Source organism: Morone saxatilis, unplaced genomic scaffold, assembly GCF_004916995.1.
Source record: "Morone saxatilis isolate NCDOM2014 unplaced genomic scaffold, NCSU_SB_2.0 Contig11, whole genome shotgun sequence".
Lineage (NCBI taxonomy): Eukaryota > Metazoa > Chordata > Actinopteri > Moronidae > Morone > Morone saxatilis.
The window spans coordinates 17,920,493-17,936,079 of NW_023339663.1; the positions used below are offsets into that span (position 1 = coordinate 17,920,493).

The following is a 15,587-nucleotide window of genomic DNA, read 5'->3' on the forward strand; positions in this document are numbered from 1 at the left end:
ATAATCAGTCAATTTGCAATATACACAATTTATAAAATTTCTAATGAGACTCTACACAGCTGTTGTCCTGCTTTAGTATGAACCACCCGTTGGCTTACACTGGATGCTAAAGCAGTTACCTTCATATTAAACAAGTGTAGTTATAGCCTTGCTTATCTGACATTATTACTGTAAAACAAATAAAAAAAATGTATTAGATTTCGGTTTAACGGCTAAAAGCGTTCTAAGGTTTTGCAGACGTGCCCACAACTATCTTTACAAAATCACAAAGATAAGGCAGTAGATAAGGCAGTAGGCAAGGCTGTAATAAGATGGTCAAGGTGCTGTAAACTTAAATTACTGTGTCCCCATTTTGTCTTTTCCTGAGCAATGATTAACATCTTCCCCTGGCAGTGTCGCGGCTCCTCTCTTAGTGCGGATGGGATCAATACACACTCTCCCGGGGACAAAGTATTGACACTCCCATAAGAAACACTGCACACACTCACACTAAAACACAAATACACCCAGTGTCACACCCAGCCAAGTGCACAGCCAGAGGGACCTTGTCCCCTGAACATGTTGCCACAGGGATAATTTACTGAGCGTGGGAAGACTTTTGGACATCTTTTATACCTTTAATTCATCATTAATCAGGTTTATTGCCAAGTAGGTTTTCACATGCAAGGAATTTGCCTTGGTAAGTTGATGCGTAACAATTAAACATATAAAGATGTATGAAGACAATAGAGACAATAAAAAGATACAATATATATAAATATAAAAAGACAGACAATATGTACAATATGGTCAATTACTGCAAGTTAGCAGTGTTACACATAATGATGTTTGCAATGTGCAAAGATAAAATCAGAGGAAAGTGCATTAATGTAACACATAGATTCAGGATGGGTGGTGGTGAGTCAGAGTCAGTGTCAGTGGGGGTCCCTGTACATGTTGATGAGTCCAGCTGCAAATGGAAATAAAAACTGTTCTTGTGGCGTTAGATGGAAGAGACTCAAAGAGTTTGTCTTCGGGGTGGGAGGGGTCAGCCACACACTGCAGGCCTCATGGTCCTGTAGGTGAGGATTGACTCGATGATGGCGGTGTAAAAGTGCACCATCATCATCTCTGGCAGGTTGAATTTCCTTAGCTGCCACATTCTCTGCTGGGCTTGGTATACCCACTCTCATATGTAACATTTTTACATGTTACAATTTTACATTTCTTTTTTCCATCTCTCTCCTTCCAACTCCATAGTTTGAGTCCCATAATTAAACTGCCTCCCCTTGATTAAGCCACTGTTACCAGTGTGGCGTAATGTGAGTGTAGAACTCACTGCTGTTAAGTTTTGTGGCAATTTAGATGTTTGGCACATCTAGCTACATTTCAGGATAAAAGCATTTATTATACACTATCATATTATACAATGTGAATATTTTACCCTGAATAAAGAAAATCCCAAAAAGAATGGATGTCCAAAAATGTTCTATAGGCCTATCATACTTTGTAAAGAAAAAAGCTACTTGAGGAAAGGAGAGAAGAAGAGGAGAGAAAAAGATTTGTAACTCCTCCTCTGTCTAGTACTAGTGTCTCTCTCTCCCATCATCTCCTCCTTTCCTGGTCAGTGGAAAATAAATCAGTATGGCTCATTTATCTTTGTCTCTGTGTTTGGTCTCTGTTTTCTGTGTCTCTCTCCTCATTTTTTCCCCCATTTTTTTAGGTGGACAGGTTTCTGCACGCCATGCGTCTCCATGACGACCAGCTAAAAGACATCTCAACTCGTTTCCAGGCTGAAATGAAGAAGGGGCTTTCATCGGAAAGTAACGCCGCAGCAGCGGTGAAGATGCTACCGACACATGTCCGCTCCACTCCTGATGGAACAGGTTACTCACATTAATGGGTTTTAAACTTGTAGTTAATGTATTCTGAACAAACATATAATACGTACACAACATAGATACAGGACAATACATAATATATTGTTGACTCTCTTCTGGGCTCCTGCAGAGAAAGGACAGTTTCTGGCATTGGATCTTGGAGGCTCCAAGTTTAAGGTGCTCCAAGTTAAAGTGAGAGAGGGCATGGGGATTCGGAGGGGGGGAGTGGAGATGGAGGAGAAGACCTACCCGATGCCTAAGGAGCTACTCATTGGGAGAGGAATAGAGGTATGGGGGAGAGGTGGAGACACAGGAAACATGGACACTGAAAAAGCAGAGGGACAAGGGAAGGTGGGATTCTAGTGGGAACAGAAAAGGCATGTAGGAGCTACATAGATTCTCCACCTTCTTCTTGACCTTCTCTCCCTTTCTGTCTGTAGCTATTTGACCATGTGTCAGAGTCACTGAAGGACTTCCTGTATCAGAAGAACATCAGTTTGGAGAAGAAACATCCCCTAGCCTTTACTTTCTCTTTTCCCTGTGAACAAGCCACCTTGAATCAGGTAATGACACTCTGTACCCATCCTTCTGGTTTCCCTGCACCTGCAGTATATGTTACTGTGTGTATTTTCTTTTCCTATTCCCTTTCTTTCTCTGTAGGGATTTTTGTTAAACTGGAGCAAGAACTTCCGGGTTCGAGGCCTTCAGGGTAAAGACGTGGTCCAAGCCCTCAGAGAGGCTATTGAGAGAACTGGGGTAGGACGCCCGAATTCACTAGATTATACATAAACTACTATTACTTTATCAGACATGACTTTTGATGAGGAGCTCACTCTAGTGTGATCACTTAGAAGACTGCACTTTTTCTGAAAAACTTAATTCAGTGTACAAACTGCACTGTAGTTGGTGTTACTTTAACCTTTCAACTTGTAACTGTAAACTGTAAATCCCTCTGCAGGGTATGGATGTAGAGGTGTTAGCCATGGTTAACGACACTGTAGCAACCATGATGACCTGCGGTTTTGATGACCAGTACTGTGAAGTAGGACTCATCATCGGTGAGTACGTTCATCTTTAGAGTGGATATCATTAGATTCATACAATTTACTATAACTGTTTGAGGCAGTTAACAACTGAAGCTGTAAACTACTTTGTAGTTACTACTGTGCTTTGACGTGTGTGTATCTGTGTGTGTGTGTGTGTGTGTGTGTGTAATGACAGATAAACTCTTTATAATCTCTTGTAATGTTTTATCCTCATCTTTGTGTCAGTTTTCTCTTCCACAATCATTCTCTCTGTATATGTAGCTTACTGTACAGGGGGTGGACAACAACTGATCATATTATGATATATATAATATGAAACATATAATGAGACCTTCATAAATATTTGTTGTGCACCTTTATCTGACCAAATCTGACCTGGCATCACAAATAACTACATAGAAACAGAAATCAGCCACTCTAGTGTGGTCTGGTTTGCTTATGTAGGTCATGTAGAAGCATCAGTGTTAAATTAAGACTGTTTAAAAGTCCTTGTTTCACCGTCTTAATGCATGTGTGTGAGTGAGTGTGTGTTTTGTGTGCATGGTTTTGTATGCTGTGTTTGAACCATTTTTACTTTTTTGAGTGGAGACATATTCAAAAGCTAGGTTAATAGTTGCCAGTTTTAAATATAGTTCATGTAGGACTAGGAAATCATTTTAAGGGCAATTCAGGTTTAACACCCTCTTTTCTTTTAACAGTACAAATATATCCTGTGTGTTTGTGTGTTTAGGTACTGGCACCAATGCGTGCTACATGGAGGAGCTGCGTCACGTTGACCTGGTGGAGGGAGACGAGGGCAGGATGTGTGTAAACACTGAGTGGGGGGCCTTCGGTGAGGATGGGGCTCTGAATGACTACATTACTGAGTTTGACAGGGACGTCGACGCAACTTCCAGCAACCCTGGAAAACAAATGTGAGGAAAGCAGCTTTTCTCACGATATGACATGATATGACACGGTATCAGCCTTAAACTCCTCTGTTTCTGTTTTCCTTCCGAATTGTAGCTTTGAGAAGATGGTCAGTGGGATGTATCTGGGTGAGTTAGTGAGGCTGGTTGTATTAAAGATGGCTAAACTTGGACTGCTGTTTGATGGACATGTGTCTGATGCCCTGAGGACTAAAGGGAAGATAACCACTGCACATGTGGCAGCCATGGAGAAGTAAGCTGTCTTTCTTTCTTATGTCTGTCTGTCTGTTTCACACTCCCTCTGTGTGAGAACAGGTGATAACATACATGTCTATTTCAGTTACAAAGATGGTCTGAAGAACACCAAGAACCTTCTCACGGACCTTGATTTGACCCCATCATCTGATGACTGTGTTGCTGTTCAACATGTCAGCACCATAGTCTCCTTCAGGTCCTCAAATCTGGTGGCTGCAGCACTGGCGGCCATCTTGAGCCGAATTAAGCAAAACAGGAATTTGAGGACATTAAGGATCACTGTAGGTGTCGATGGAACGGTGTACAAGACACACCCACAGTAGGTTATTATGTAAATATTCTCCAGAAATTACATTCATATGCCAGTGTTGCACATCAGTAGGCCTTTTACATGGAAGACATTTTGACATGTGACAGTAGGAAAAGCACAGGTATAAATAATAAAATTAATTACAGCTGAAAGTAACTTTAGTCATATAGTTTGAATGCAATTAGAGTACTATGTTAAATTTTGAATGAATTGCAGATAGTTGTAATATAAATCCACCTAATCTAATACATCATAAAACAGCTTAAATTATATTTATGGGTTCTTATTTGCTAAATCATCACTGTGCCAGACTTCTACATTGGGAAATTACAGTAGTGATGTTGTTTCAGCTGCTACAGATCACAAATAGAGGTTTAACATTAGACTCCTTCCATTTTAGGTATCCTAAACGTCTCCACAAAGTTGTGCGCCGGTTGCTTCCTGAGTGCCATGTCAGATTTGTCCTCTCAGACAGCGGCAGCAGCAAAGGAGCCGCCTTGGTAACAGCAGTCGCCCAACGACTGGCATCACGAAGGCGACAGGTTAGGATGCTGTGTGTGTTTCTGTGCTGTATGTGATGTGTGTCTTCACAAAGTATACACAGTTTATCCTCATAGATGCTATCGTATCTGATATTGTCTTACTTGTACTCCAGGTGGATGAGACACTGTCTCCCTTCAGACTGAGCCAAGAGCAGATGCAGTTGGTAAAGACCAGAATGAGGGCAGGGCTGGAAGCAGGGCTGAAGAGTAAAGGCCCCTCGACTATCAAGATGCTGCCTTCTTTTGTGTACCGTACACCTGATGGCAATGGTCAGAAACTAAAATGAAACCCATAATTCATTGTCAGAATTTCGTTCAGCTTCTCCCAGAGACATCTTTGTCAAAAAGAAAGTTTTTAAAAGTTTAAAAACTGATCATCAATATGCTAATTTGGCGTATTTTTTAGAGCATGGGAAGTACCTTGCCTTGGATCTTGGAGGAACAAACTTCAGAGCATTGCTGGTGAACTTTAAAAAAGGACTGCAACAAAACTCACGACTTTACCATAAGATCTACACCATACCACTGGAGATAATGCAGGGCACTGGAGAAGAGGTAGGACATTTTGTTGGAGTGTTAATACACAAAAAAGACTAGCAGTGGACAGCCCATCTGAAACTAGGACAGATGAAAAGTTAATATATATTTTAATCACTGTGCAGAAAGATCATCATGTTGTCTAACCATAATTGACAATTCTTTCATTAGAAACTCTTCTTTCTCCATCTCTCTGTCTGTCTGTAGTTGTTTGATCATATAGCGCAGTGTGTTAGTGACTTCCTGGACTACATGGGGATGAAGAATGCTCATCTTCCTGCAGGCTTCACCTTCTCTTTCCCCTGTGAGCAGACAGCTATTGACACAGTAAGTGTGGACGTCAGATTGTGGATCTTGGGCTTAGTTACAATCACAGAAAACTCTTTTTCATAGAAATGCCAACCAATGATCAATCAATCAATGAAGTTATTCAGAAGATAAATACAGAGTGAAAATACACAATTCAACAGACACCAAAAGTAAAAAAAATAGATATGTTGTAACCCTTTTCAACCTTTGTATGTTCTGTAGGGCACATTGGTGAGCTGGACCAAAGGTTTCAAGGCCACTGACTGTGAAGGACAAGATGTTGTCAGCATGCTGAGGGAGGCCATCAAGAGACGCAATGTAAGTCAAAACACAGCAGAATAGAGTTTTATAAAGATGACATGGGTTATGTAAGATGAATTTGAAAGAATAATGCTGTAATATTCAACAAACAGAACAAATTAAAATTATAATGACAAATGATTAAACATCCTTTGATAAAAGTCCAGACTCACTATTTCTTACATACTATAAAGCAGTGGTTCTCAAACTTTTTGGTGTCAAGGACCCCCAAATTGATACACATCTGGCTGCTGCTGTAGAGTACATTATACTGAGTCATGCACTTAATATCTGCCCTTAAGAAAGCAGCTTTAATAACAGTTATCCTGCAATAATTGAACCATATAGCAGCATGTACATTATGTTGTGTGTTTGTACCTGTAGGAGTTTGACTTGGACATTGTAGCAGTAGTCAATGACACAGTCGGGACCATGATGAGCTGTGCCTATGAAGACCCACAGTGTGAGATTGGACTGATTGCTGGTATGTGACTTTACATTTGTTTCACATTTTGGCCAGTCGTCGCTTAGTTGTGGGCTTTTTTCAAGTATAGGTCTTTGAATGAAGGCTTGAATTATGTCTAGGATTTTGGTCAGCCATGTAATTATGGTGGTTAATTCCTCACTCACCACTCAGGGTCTTCACAAGTACTACTTGTGTGTGTTGCGGCTGCAACTGCTCACCACAAACCTGTTGCTTAAGCACACGGGATTTTCTCTCTAAACATAAGTTTGACAGGCAGGGCATATTTTGAATGCTTGCTTTATTGTAGTTGTTTTTATTTTATTTTTATGTTATATTATTATTTATTATCTATTTTTTTATTTAAGACATAAATCAACAATGTGATTCTGTTATACAGGAACTGGCACTAATGTTTGTTACATGGAGCAACTGAAGAACATTGAGAAGACTCAAGAAAAGACAGGAAAAGTGGAAAGAGAAGAGGGGGAGCCTGAAGGAGAGGAGGATAAGGTAGAAGAAATCTTATAAAATGCTCACAGTGTTTACTTTGTCAGCGAGCTGTGGTGATTTATAGTTAAATTAAGTTTTAAATTGATAACTCACATATTTACCCCCCTCATTTGTTTCTGCTTCCAGCAGGATGAAGGGTCGGAAGGAGAGAAAAAAGAGGGGGATGCTGACATATCAAAGATGTGTATAAACACAGAGTGGGGAGGTCTGGGTGATGATGGCTCTCTGGATGACATCATCACACCTTATGACATTGAGGTGAACCAAAACTCAATCAACCCTGGAAAACAAAGGTTAGAAACACTCACCGTGTGTGTGTGTGTGTGTGTGTGTGTGTGTGATCTGTTGAGCTGTTCACAAACAAGTAACTTGATCAGTTGTTCACACAGTCTTGGTGGATCGAACAAATAATATATGTCTTTGTGAGTGTGCAGGTTTGAAAAGCTGACCAGTGGGATGTATTTAGGAGAAGTTGTCCGTCAGGTATTGTTGGATTTAACCAGAGGAGGTTTGCTGTTCAGAGGACACGTCACTGAAGCTTTAAAAACACCTGGGATATTCCAAACCAAATACCTGTCCCAAATAGAGAGGTACGAGTATGTTTATGTAAGGCTCAGATAAATTACAATTCCACAGAATAAACCATTGTTCAATGATGATTTTTTAAATGATTCCTCCATCCTACCACACACATACACTTTTTTACTGATGTGTAACTGTCTCCCCCTAGTGACCGCCTGGCTCTACTGCAGGTCAGATCTATCCTCCAACAGCTGGGACTGGACAGCACGTGTGAGGACAGCATCATTGTCAAAGAGGTAGGAAATAGAAAACGATGAGCAACACTGTGTCATGTTCAAGCTTTGAACCAACTTGTAGACCGGTGTGTTTTTGAAGTAAAATGCAATTTAAGGGACATAATCTACTCCAGTCAAATTTAGTGTTTTATTAAATTGTACCTGACAGAAAGCAATTGTCTTTGATATTTTGCCATTAATAATAGTCATTTATTTCAGTCAGTTATTTACTAATCTATTTTAGCCTCCCACAGTCTGACTATATCGTACAAGTTCAGAACTTTAATCAATAGGCCCGATTACACTCTGAACCAGTAGTCTTCTTTACAGCACATACTTTTATAGTTGCAGGAAAAATGATTGAACTGGCACACCTAAATACAATGCAGCCATCATTAATGTTATTAGTTACACATGCGTTTTTTGTTTTCACATCAATAATATACCATTATAAAGGCAGTAGTTTAGCAGACTACAGGCACTCTATATCAACTTGTTAACAACAGTCAAAAGTAAGTGTTTACACGTATGAATTCTGCAACTCTTCTTGTCTCAAATGCCAGAGAGAGGTTAAGAGTTTAAATGTTGAAACACCACAATGCCCAGAAAATCAGGCTCTCTGTTGCAACCTCACTTTGGGATTCTGAGGAGGATATGATATTTTCTGGCTCAGCAAACTGTGGCACCAACAGCCTGTTAAGTGTTGCAATAATGATAATGGCGGTCATTGTGATACAGGTATGTGGAGCGGTGTCACGCCGTGCAGCTCAGCTGTGTGGGGCAGGAATGGCAGCCGTGGTCGATAAGATCAGAGAGAACCGAGGACTGGACCATCTGAACATGGACCTCTGAGACATTACTGTAGGGGTGGACGGGACTCTCTACAAACTACATCCACAGTAAGTTGAATTTGTCAGTAACTGACCGTACACAACTTTTCACTGTCCTCTGAAGTGCCTAAAAACAATGGTACATATGGTGACTAGGCCACTTTATAATATAGTGAATTGACTAGACTAGACTGGACTACGGTCTAGTACATCCAATGACACATTCACCTTAGTTACATGACAACTCTATTTGATAAATGTCATCCCAAATTGCTATGCAGAAGACTTGCAAATGCACACAAAGACAGGCCTGAGCAGTTGTGGACAGCAGTGATGGGAAGAGCTGCAGGCAATTGTAGCTCAGCAAACAACAAGCTACCTTTTATGTTTTATTTGTCATCCCCAGCAATCTCATGATAGATACAACTAAACTGTGGTTGATGTTGAGCCTCTGAACGCATTTGGCAGAATATCACAAAATTTTTTGGTCATGGTCATGTGTTCTATCAATTAATGTAACAATAAATAAATGTTCAGATACTGATGATCCACTAAGTCTTAAATAATCAAACCAACAATGTCTTGTTAATTTAATTAACTTTGAGCCAAAGGTTTATTATTGGCATATGGAATACATGTCTAATGTATTATTGCATGCAGATCATGTTGAGTCATGTTAGTTAGGGGCTGATAAAGTACAGAATGTGCTGACAGTTGCGCAATAAAAGAGAAAGACATGAGGTTGAATTAAATCTTTCACTCCAACTCCTTTTTCTTATCATGTTTATGACGTCACAGACAAATTGCCAAATTCTATCCTTTTTTTACCATCACCAGCAATCACATTCATGCTAAGCTAACATAACCTGAAGAACCTGTCCCTTATTCAAACAGCTCTTACTGTTTACTTGTTAAACATGTACGTCTATCTGACTCACTGTAGTTTTTAGAGGCAAAATCCCCATCAGCTCAAAGTTGCATTTCTATTTTGCTCCAATGTTCACCACTTCACTCTTAAACATTATGTCAAATCTTTTGTCTCTGTCTAGTTTCTCTGGGATCATGCACCAGACAGTAAATGAACTGGCTCCTAAGTGTAATGTCAACTTCCTGCTGTCAGAGGACGGCAGTGGGAAAGGAGCAGCACTCATCACAGCCGTGGGCTGCCGGCTGAGACAGGAGCTGAACAATAAATAGAAAATATCTCTTCTGTCTTACTGTTATCACCCCACTCCATAAGGTTGCCCCTCTCTCCCTCCCACTGTTCTTCCCCCTTGCCTTCTTTCCTCAATCAAACCATTCAAGTCAACATTCTCCTGTAGCTGCTTTAGCCTGTGTACATGACTGAAAGAGAGAAGGCGATAGCTTTCTCTGCTGTGTTGAGAAGCAGAGCGCCCGGCACTATGTTGTAGTTAGATTATGTTTGATTAACCATTGTAACAACACCCAGACTCTTAAGGGTTTTGCAGTTTTGTGATTTCTGAGGTTAAACTTATCACTGAGATAAAACGAGAACATTCAACTCCTGTAAAAATGTGCAGGGTAGGAAAGAGTCCACACGCTCCTGTAATGCTCCCATGAGCTGCATATCATCGCCATCTAGAGGATTCATCTGATAACTGCAGTCTGTCACAATATTCCAAGTGCAACAGTTGCAAGGCAATTTCCATAAGCACTGCAGAAAAACATTTATCCTTGCAACATGTTCAGTAGATGCAGGGACATCTTAAACACTGTTTCAGACCAAAGTCACCAAATTGTGTCCACTGTAGGCTACTGACTGACATAAAAGGGATATGAAGGGATATATAAACGTGTAATGAGATGTAAGGGAATATTTTTGCTTTAAGGTTTTTAATATCTTACCCAGATATAATACAATATGTTATTCATACATTGTTGCTATTTATTTTATTTTTATATTGGGAGATGTTACTGTTGCAATATAATGAGGCGCACAGAGGAAGCCATCGCCAAAGTCCCCTCAGCTGATATCAGGGTTTAAACCAAATCAGTGCTGAGACGTGACAAAAGAGGGACTCAAACAAGCTTTATCTGCAGGGAAAGCCATACCATATGCTTGCTGAATGTGCAGATTTGGTCTAATTTATAGCAATCCGACTGTACTACAATGTACTCTACTGTAAAATATGTACAAAGAGCACTTGTATTTTACTAAGTAGAAATCTTGTTGGTACTAATAGCAGCTGTTGATAAGTTGTTATTGTCTTAAGAAGTACTGGTTACTCTCATCATCACAACGACACTTGCCAGTTACTGAGCAACAGCCTTGAAACAGGAATGTGGTGCTAACATGGATGCCAGTGGAACAACAATGGCCAAACTGTGTATAAGAATATTACAGTAGCTGAAACTTTAAGGGGAATTTAAACATTTTGAGAATAAAGCTTATCCCTACTCACCCACTCCATATGCTCCTAAAGGCCCAGGGGGGTGTTTAAGTGAACTACTGTATAACTCATTCAAGTAACACAATTCATGCAAAGTCATAAATATTTATTTTTTTCTTTAATAAAATCAAATAATCATATTATTGTTGTTAATAATTCTCACTGAAAGAAGATGGATTTGTTCACTGGCAGTTTTTCATTTTAGATGCTGTTTGTTGTTTTTAATCCTAGACTACAAAAAGACAAATGTTTTTAAATTTAGGGTTACTTGGCACTTGTTGTGCAAGGATGCATCTTTGAAATGCTACAATACAGTTCACTGCCATCTTTGTTAACCACAGTTAAAATCCTGACCTGTGGGGACAGATTAGCACAAACCCAACCTGAAGCTAAACTGCCAAGATAAAGAGGGCAGCCTCTTCAGCGGGTCCTAAGGTACCCTGACTTTAGACTTTCCCCAGAGTAGTCAGCCTGAAAGCCAGCTCCACATCACACAGGCACTTTAATCTCTTTTCCTCTGTTCACAAAACCCAGACTGTATCTGTCCAACACTGTCAATCAATCAGTCACGAAATAAAGACAAATCTGTGTCAATCTGATGTTGCAGTTTTTTTTACACTCATGTATGTCTAGATCCTGTTTAGTGGTATTGTAAGTGTATTCATAGATCAAGCAGAGTCCTGAGGTCACAACCTGCGCTCAAAGCAGCATAATAGCTCTAGCTACCATGGCTGATGTTAAACATGTTACTACTCAGCAATCAATTCCCACAGCATTGAGAATTGTTTAAAAGCACCACTTAGCTCATTAAGACTTTACAAAGGAGGCCCGGTTGGGAAAGGTTATTCAGCAGGTGTCAAATTTGACTAATTACTGTAGTTTTTTGTCAAACATCATTGCTGACCATTTTGAATCTGTGCAGTCTCTTGGGGACAGGTCACAATTCTATTTTAACTCCGTATAGAATTGACCCACTTAATTGCTGCAGAATGAGATAAGTAAATTATTGTTCAATATGTGTTTGTTTAGGATCCCTATAATCTAATGCCAAAATCATCTACAGGGTGTTGTGGATTTCATGTGGGATAGGGAAGGTTGTGTTGTTCTAGTCTAATCAAAAAGAACTATTGAAATCATCAGCTGAGAGGCTCTGTATTGTACTCTAACTTGCTTAATTGACTTAAATGAATGTTGCTATCAAACCTTGATTCTCCTCAAAAAGTGCTGACCTGACTTTCATACGGCTGCCATTTTCAGCAGGTTATTGGTTCAGCAGCTCCTCTTTACCAAGTCTACCCAACCCAAGCTCTGAAAAAGTTCCTGAACTTCCTGCTCCTCAAGAACACTGTAACAGCCCTGAGGTGTTTGAATACGTTTTTTTTTTGGCCCCTTAACAGGGTGTCAAGAACCGGAAAAATGTAGCTGCTCAATAAACTGTAGGAAGGTTGCATATATAGCCACACTCACCCTCAGAATAAAGACTGAAGCCAAATAGGTTGTCTAGAGCACAGCTGAAGGACCACTGCACACACATACATATACTGTCACATTTATTTAACATATTATCAACTTTTAATTAGGCCACAGATGTTTCAACGTGTTACTGTGTGTTTTTAAACGTCAACCGTTACAAAGATTGAAAAGGGTTTTCCCTATATACTAAAATGTCAACACTAACAGGCTACAGCATTTACAACATCATGTCCCAACTGTACATGTATTTACCCATATTTTCATTACCACGCAATAAGCATATTTTAATAGACTCAATAGATTACAATGTTACATTTCACACCAAATTTCTCTAGCAGCACTTTGATTTTTTTAATCTGGACTCTACTATACACTGACCATAAAAAGATTACAGTTAAATGAACCAGTGAAATTATAATATATGAGCAGTCATACTGTATGACTGTACATTATGTGACTAATGTGTGAAAGGAATAGTACTGTACAGTAACAATATGCTAACCATATAACTAATAATGAGGCAGATCCAGCCAATTTTGTGAAATAAGGTCAAGTAAAGGTTTTTTTTTCTTTTAAAGTGTTTAATTATCAGTTATGTTCAGAAAATGTTTAGTATACTCTTACTCCAGTCAGTCCATACTGACCCCTGCTGCTCCACATAAAGTTACACAATCATGTTGCATCCTGTGTTATAGCAGAAATAGTAATTTCTGTGTCTGTTAAATATGTGCTGCAAGTTGGAATTTAACTTATCATTACACCAAAACATCTTGCATGAGATGCTTGAGCTGCATCACTGCTGAAAACAGCTCTAAGGTTTTTCAGGTGATTTAAACAAATTAAACCATCTCTATCATATTCCATTCCTGCCAATAAATCCTCTGAAACGTTACACACTGGACCTTTAACTGCTGATTTTATACCACAGAGCTTCTCAGACAGAACTACATGAACTGATCTGCTTAATTGCAGAGATGCCGCCTTCTTAAAAGTCTTTTATTAAATTGCCACTCCCAGACTAACTATGTGATAACCTGCACCTGGTCCAGAAGTGAAATAGCAAATGTCCATTTTAAGCCCTTTAAAATCCAATGTATGGGACAGTAAGAAAGGAAACAAACAACAAAAACAACAATATTAAGGCTTGGTGCTGATGCCAGTGGACTGTTCATCCGTTGTATGTTCTTGAAAACCAGTAACCACAGAAGAAAACTCTACAGTTACACACAAATATCCACACTTACTTACAGATTACAGATTATTTCCAAAGGAGGACATAAAATTGCCAGCAATGGAAGAAAGGATGTAGAGAATGGAGGGAGGAGGAAGTAGAAGAAATGAATGATGGACAGATTTATCTTCAGACTTTGCCACAAACACAAACACTTACAAGAATAATAAGCCTCTCCTGCTGTTCAATATGCAGGTGTAGTTTCTTCCATTTATAACTGTTTTCAGATACTCATATGACCACTTTGGCATTAACAGCAAAACATCCATCAGCTTGATAGTCACATTCATTCATGTGCCTTTTCGAAGTTTTCCACATGGAGGAAGATCACAACAGTTTGCTCCAGAGTTTGTTCACTAAAGAGAAACACTGTTGCCTTCCCATCAAGAATGTCCTTGTGATGATCTCAGTTGTCAGTGTGTGTGCTGCATAAGTTTGGCAGCTGAGGATTTTGCATCGTCCAGCCTCTTCCCCACATGTGTGTTGTGTGTGCTGTAGGTTTTTGATGATGTCTGTTTTCTAAGCTGCATGCAGGCATCTCTCTCTGTGTTCAGCTCAGTGCTGACAGCCACGTTTGTGTCAAAGGTGTTGTTTGTCTTGACGGAGGTGTGCACGTATGTACTGTCATTGCGGTGGCTGCGTGTCATGGTGACTCTGAAGGTGTGTGTGTGCTGCAGTTCCATCCTGTCCTCCTCTGACACTTTGATGAAAGGACACCAAGCAAACGCATGACGGAAACCAGCACGAAACCTGCAGAAAGATGGGAGAATTGTTTTTTTGCCTCGAGTTTTGGGATAGTGAAGTTTCTGGGTGTGAATATGCCTTTTACCTTTGGTTCAGACAGCAGTAAATGATGGGGTTGTACATGGTCGAGCTCATCGCCAACCAGAAGATGGCCAGATACACCTGACAAAGAAAGGAAACATGATGCCCAGTAAATGAATAAATTTGACTAAAAAGGATTAATAACAGCCCGAAAAACAGCTGCTAACCTGTTGAATGTAATGTTGTTTATAAATGTCCCTGTTAAATGATCCAAGTATGAAGTAGATGTGGTAGGGCAACCAGCACAGGGCAAAGGTCACCACCACGACAACCATCATCTTCACCACCTATGAGGAATAACAGAGAGAGGGAAAGTAAGTCAATATTACCATGTTTTAAATTCCAGTCTAATACCACTGAGTTCAGTTCAAATTTCAGCTATATTTAACCCAGGTTATCTGAGCCTTTTATAACAGTGAGGGTGACACATAAAAGATCAGGCAGACTTATAGTTTCTGACAGTAGAAAAATAAACATGTGTGACCTTTCTCTTGGCTGTTATCTGGCTGTGGTAATGGTCTGTCGCCTCTCCGGGGATGTGCCCACCCCACAGTGATCGGCCAACTAAACTGTAGGTCACCAGCATCACCAGCAGAGGGAGCAAGTAGATCAGCAATATGAGTGCAAACTGGTAACTGCAGGAGAAAGAGTAAACTGGTAACTCATATGGTGCTTAACAGTATAAGGGTTTACTAACATGAATGATTAATGGAAAAATGTTTAATGGTTGTGAGCACTTGACATACAACATAGCTTGCTTTACTTTTAAACCAACCACATTTACAGCATTTAAAAGTAAAGACACTTTAGCTTGTAAAATGGGAGATAATCATAACCCTTTATAAAAAGTAATCAAACCTGCAATTACAAGTGTTTAAGTCAGTAGTAAATAGTATTGTATTATTGTATTATACATATATATATATATATATATATATATATATATATATGCATATATGCCTTATTGTGTCAAATGTC

At 39.6% G+C, this 15,587-nt stretch overlaps 2 protein-coding genes and 1 long non-coding RNA gene across 3 annotated transcripts in view; 2 read left to right on the plus strand and 1 right to left on the minus strand.

The window, feature by feature from the left end:
- The window catches only part of LOC118343441 (hexokinase HKDC1-like), a gene marked incomplete in the record, with an annotated part of 19,381 nt that overhangs the window by 351 nt on the left and 3,443 nt on the right, over positions 1-15,587 (plus strand). The window contains 19 exon segments of the mRNA XM_035682250.1: positions 1,703-1,865; positions 1,990-2,147; positions 2,300-2,422; positions 2,520-2,615; positions 2,818-2,917; positions 3,636-3,819; positions 3,911-4,066; positions 4,154-4,387; positions 4,779-4,920; positions 5,034-5,190; positions 5,327-5,475; positions 5,665-5,784; positions 5,989-6,084; positions 6,451-6,550; positions 6,930-7,042; positions 7,169-7,335; positions 7,477-7,632; positions 7,773-7,860; positions 8,578-8,681. Of these exon segments, the coding sequence (XP_035538143.1) occupies positions 1,703-1,865; positions 1,990-2,147; positions 2,300-2,422; positions 2,520-2,615; positions 2,818-2,917; positions 3,636-3,819; positions 3,911-4,066; positions 4,154-4,387; positions 4,779-4,920; positions 5,034-5,190; positions 5,327-5,475; positions 5,665-5,784; positions 5,989-6,084; positions 6,451-6,550; positions 6,930-7,042; positions 7,169-7,335; positions 7,477-7,632; positions 7,773-7,860; positions 8,578-8,681 (2,606 nt within the window).
- Positions 8,681-11,679, plus strand: LOC118343445. The gene is made up of 2 exons (XR_004797563.1): positions 8,681-8,738; positions 9,719-11,679. It is a non-coding gene; the product is annotated as an uncharacterized LOC118343445 (long non-coding RNA).
- Positions 12,803-15,587, minus strand: part of tacr2 (tachykinin receptor 2) — a 31,032-nt gene continuing 28,247 nt past the window's right edge. Inside the window, exons 5-8 of the mRNA XM_035682254.1 lie at positions 15,094-15,244; positions 14,777-14,896; positions 14,614-14,690; positions 12,803-14,534 (exon numbers count right to left, since the gene is read on the minus strand). Coding sequence (XP_035538147.1) covers positions 14,198-14,534; positions 14,614-14,690; positions 14,777-14,896; positions 15,094-15,244 — 685 coding nt within the window. The 3' untranslated portion in view covers positions 12,803-14,197. The remainder of the gene's footprint in view (positions 14,535-14,613; positions 14,691-14,776; positions 14,897-15,093; positions 15,245-15,587) is intronic.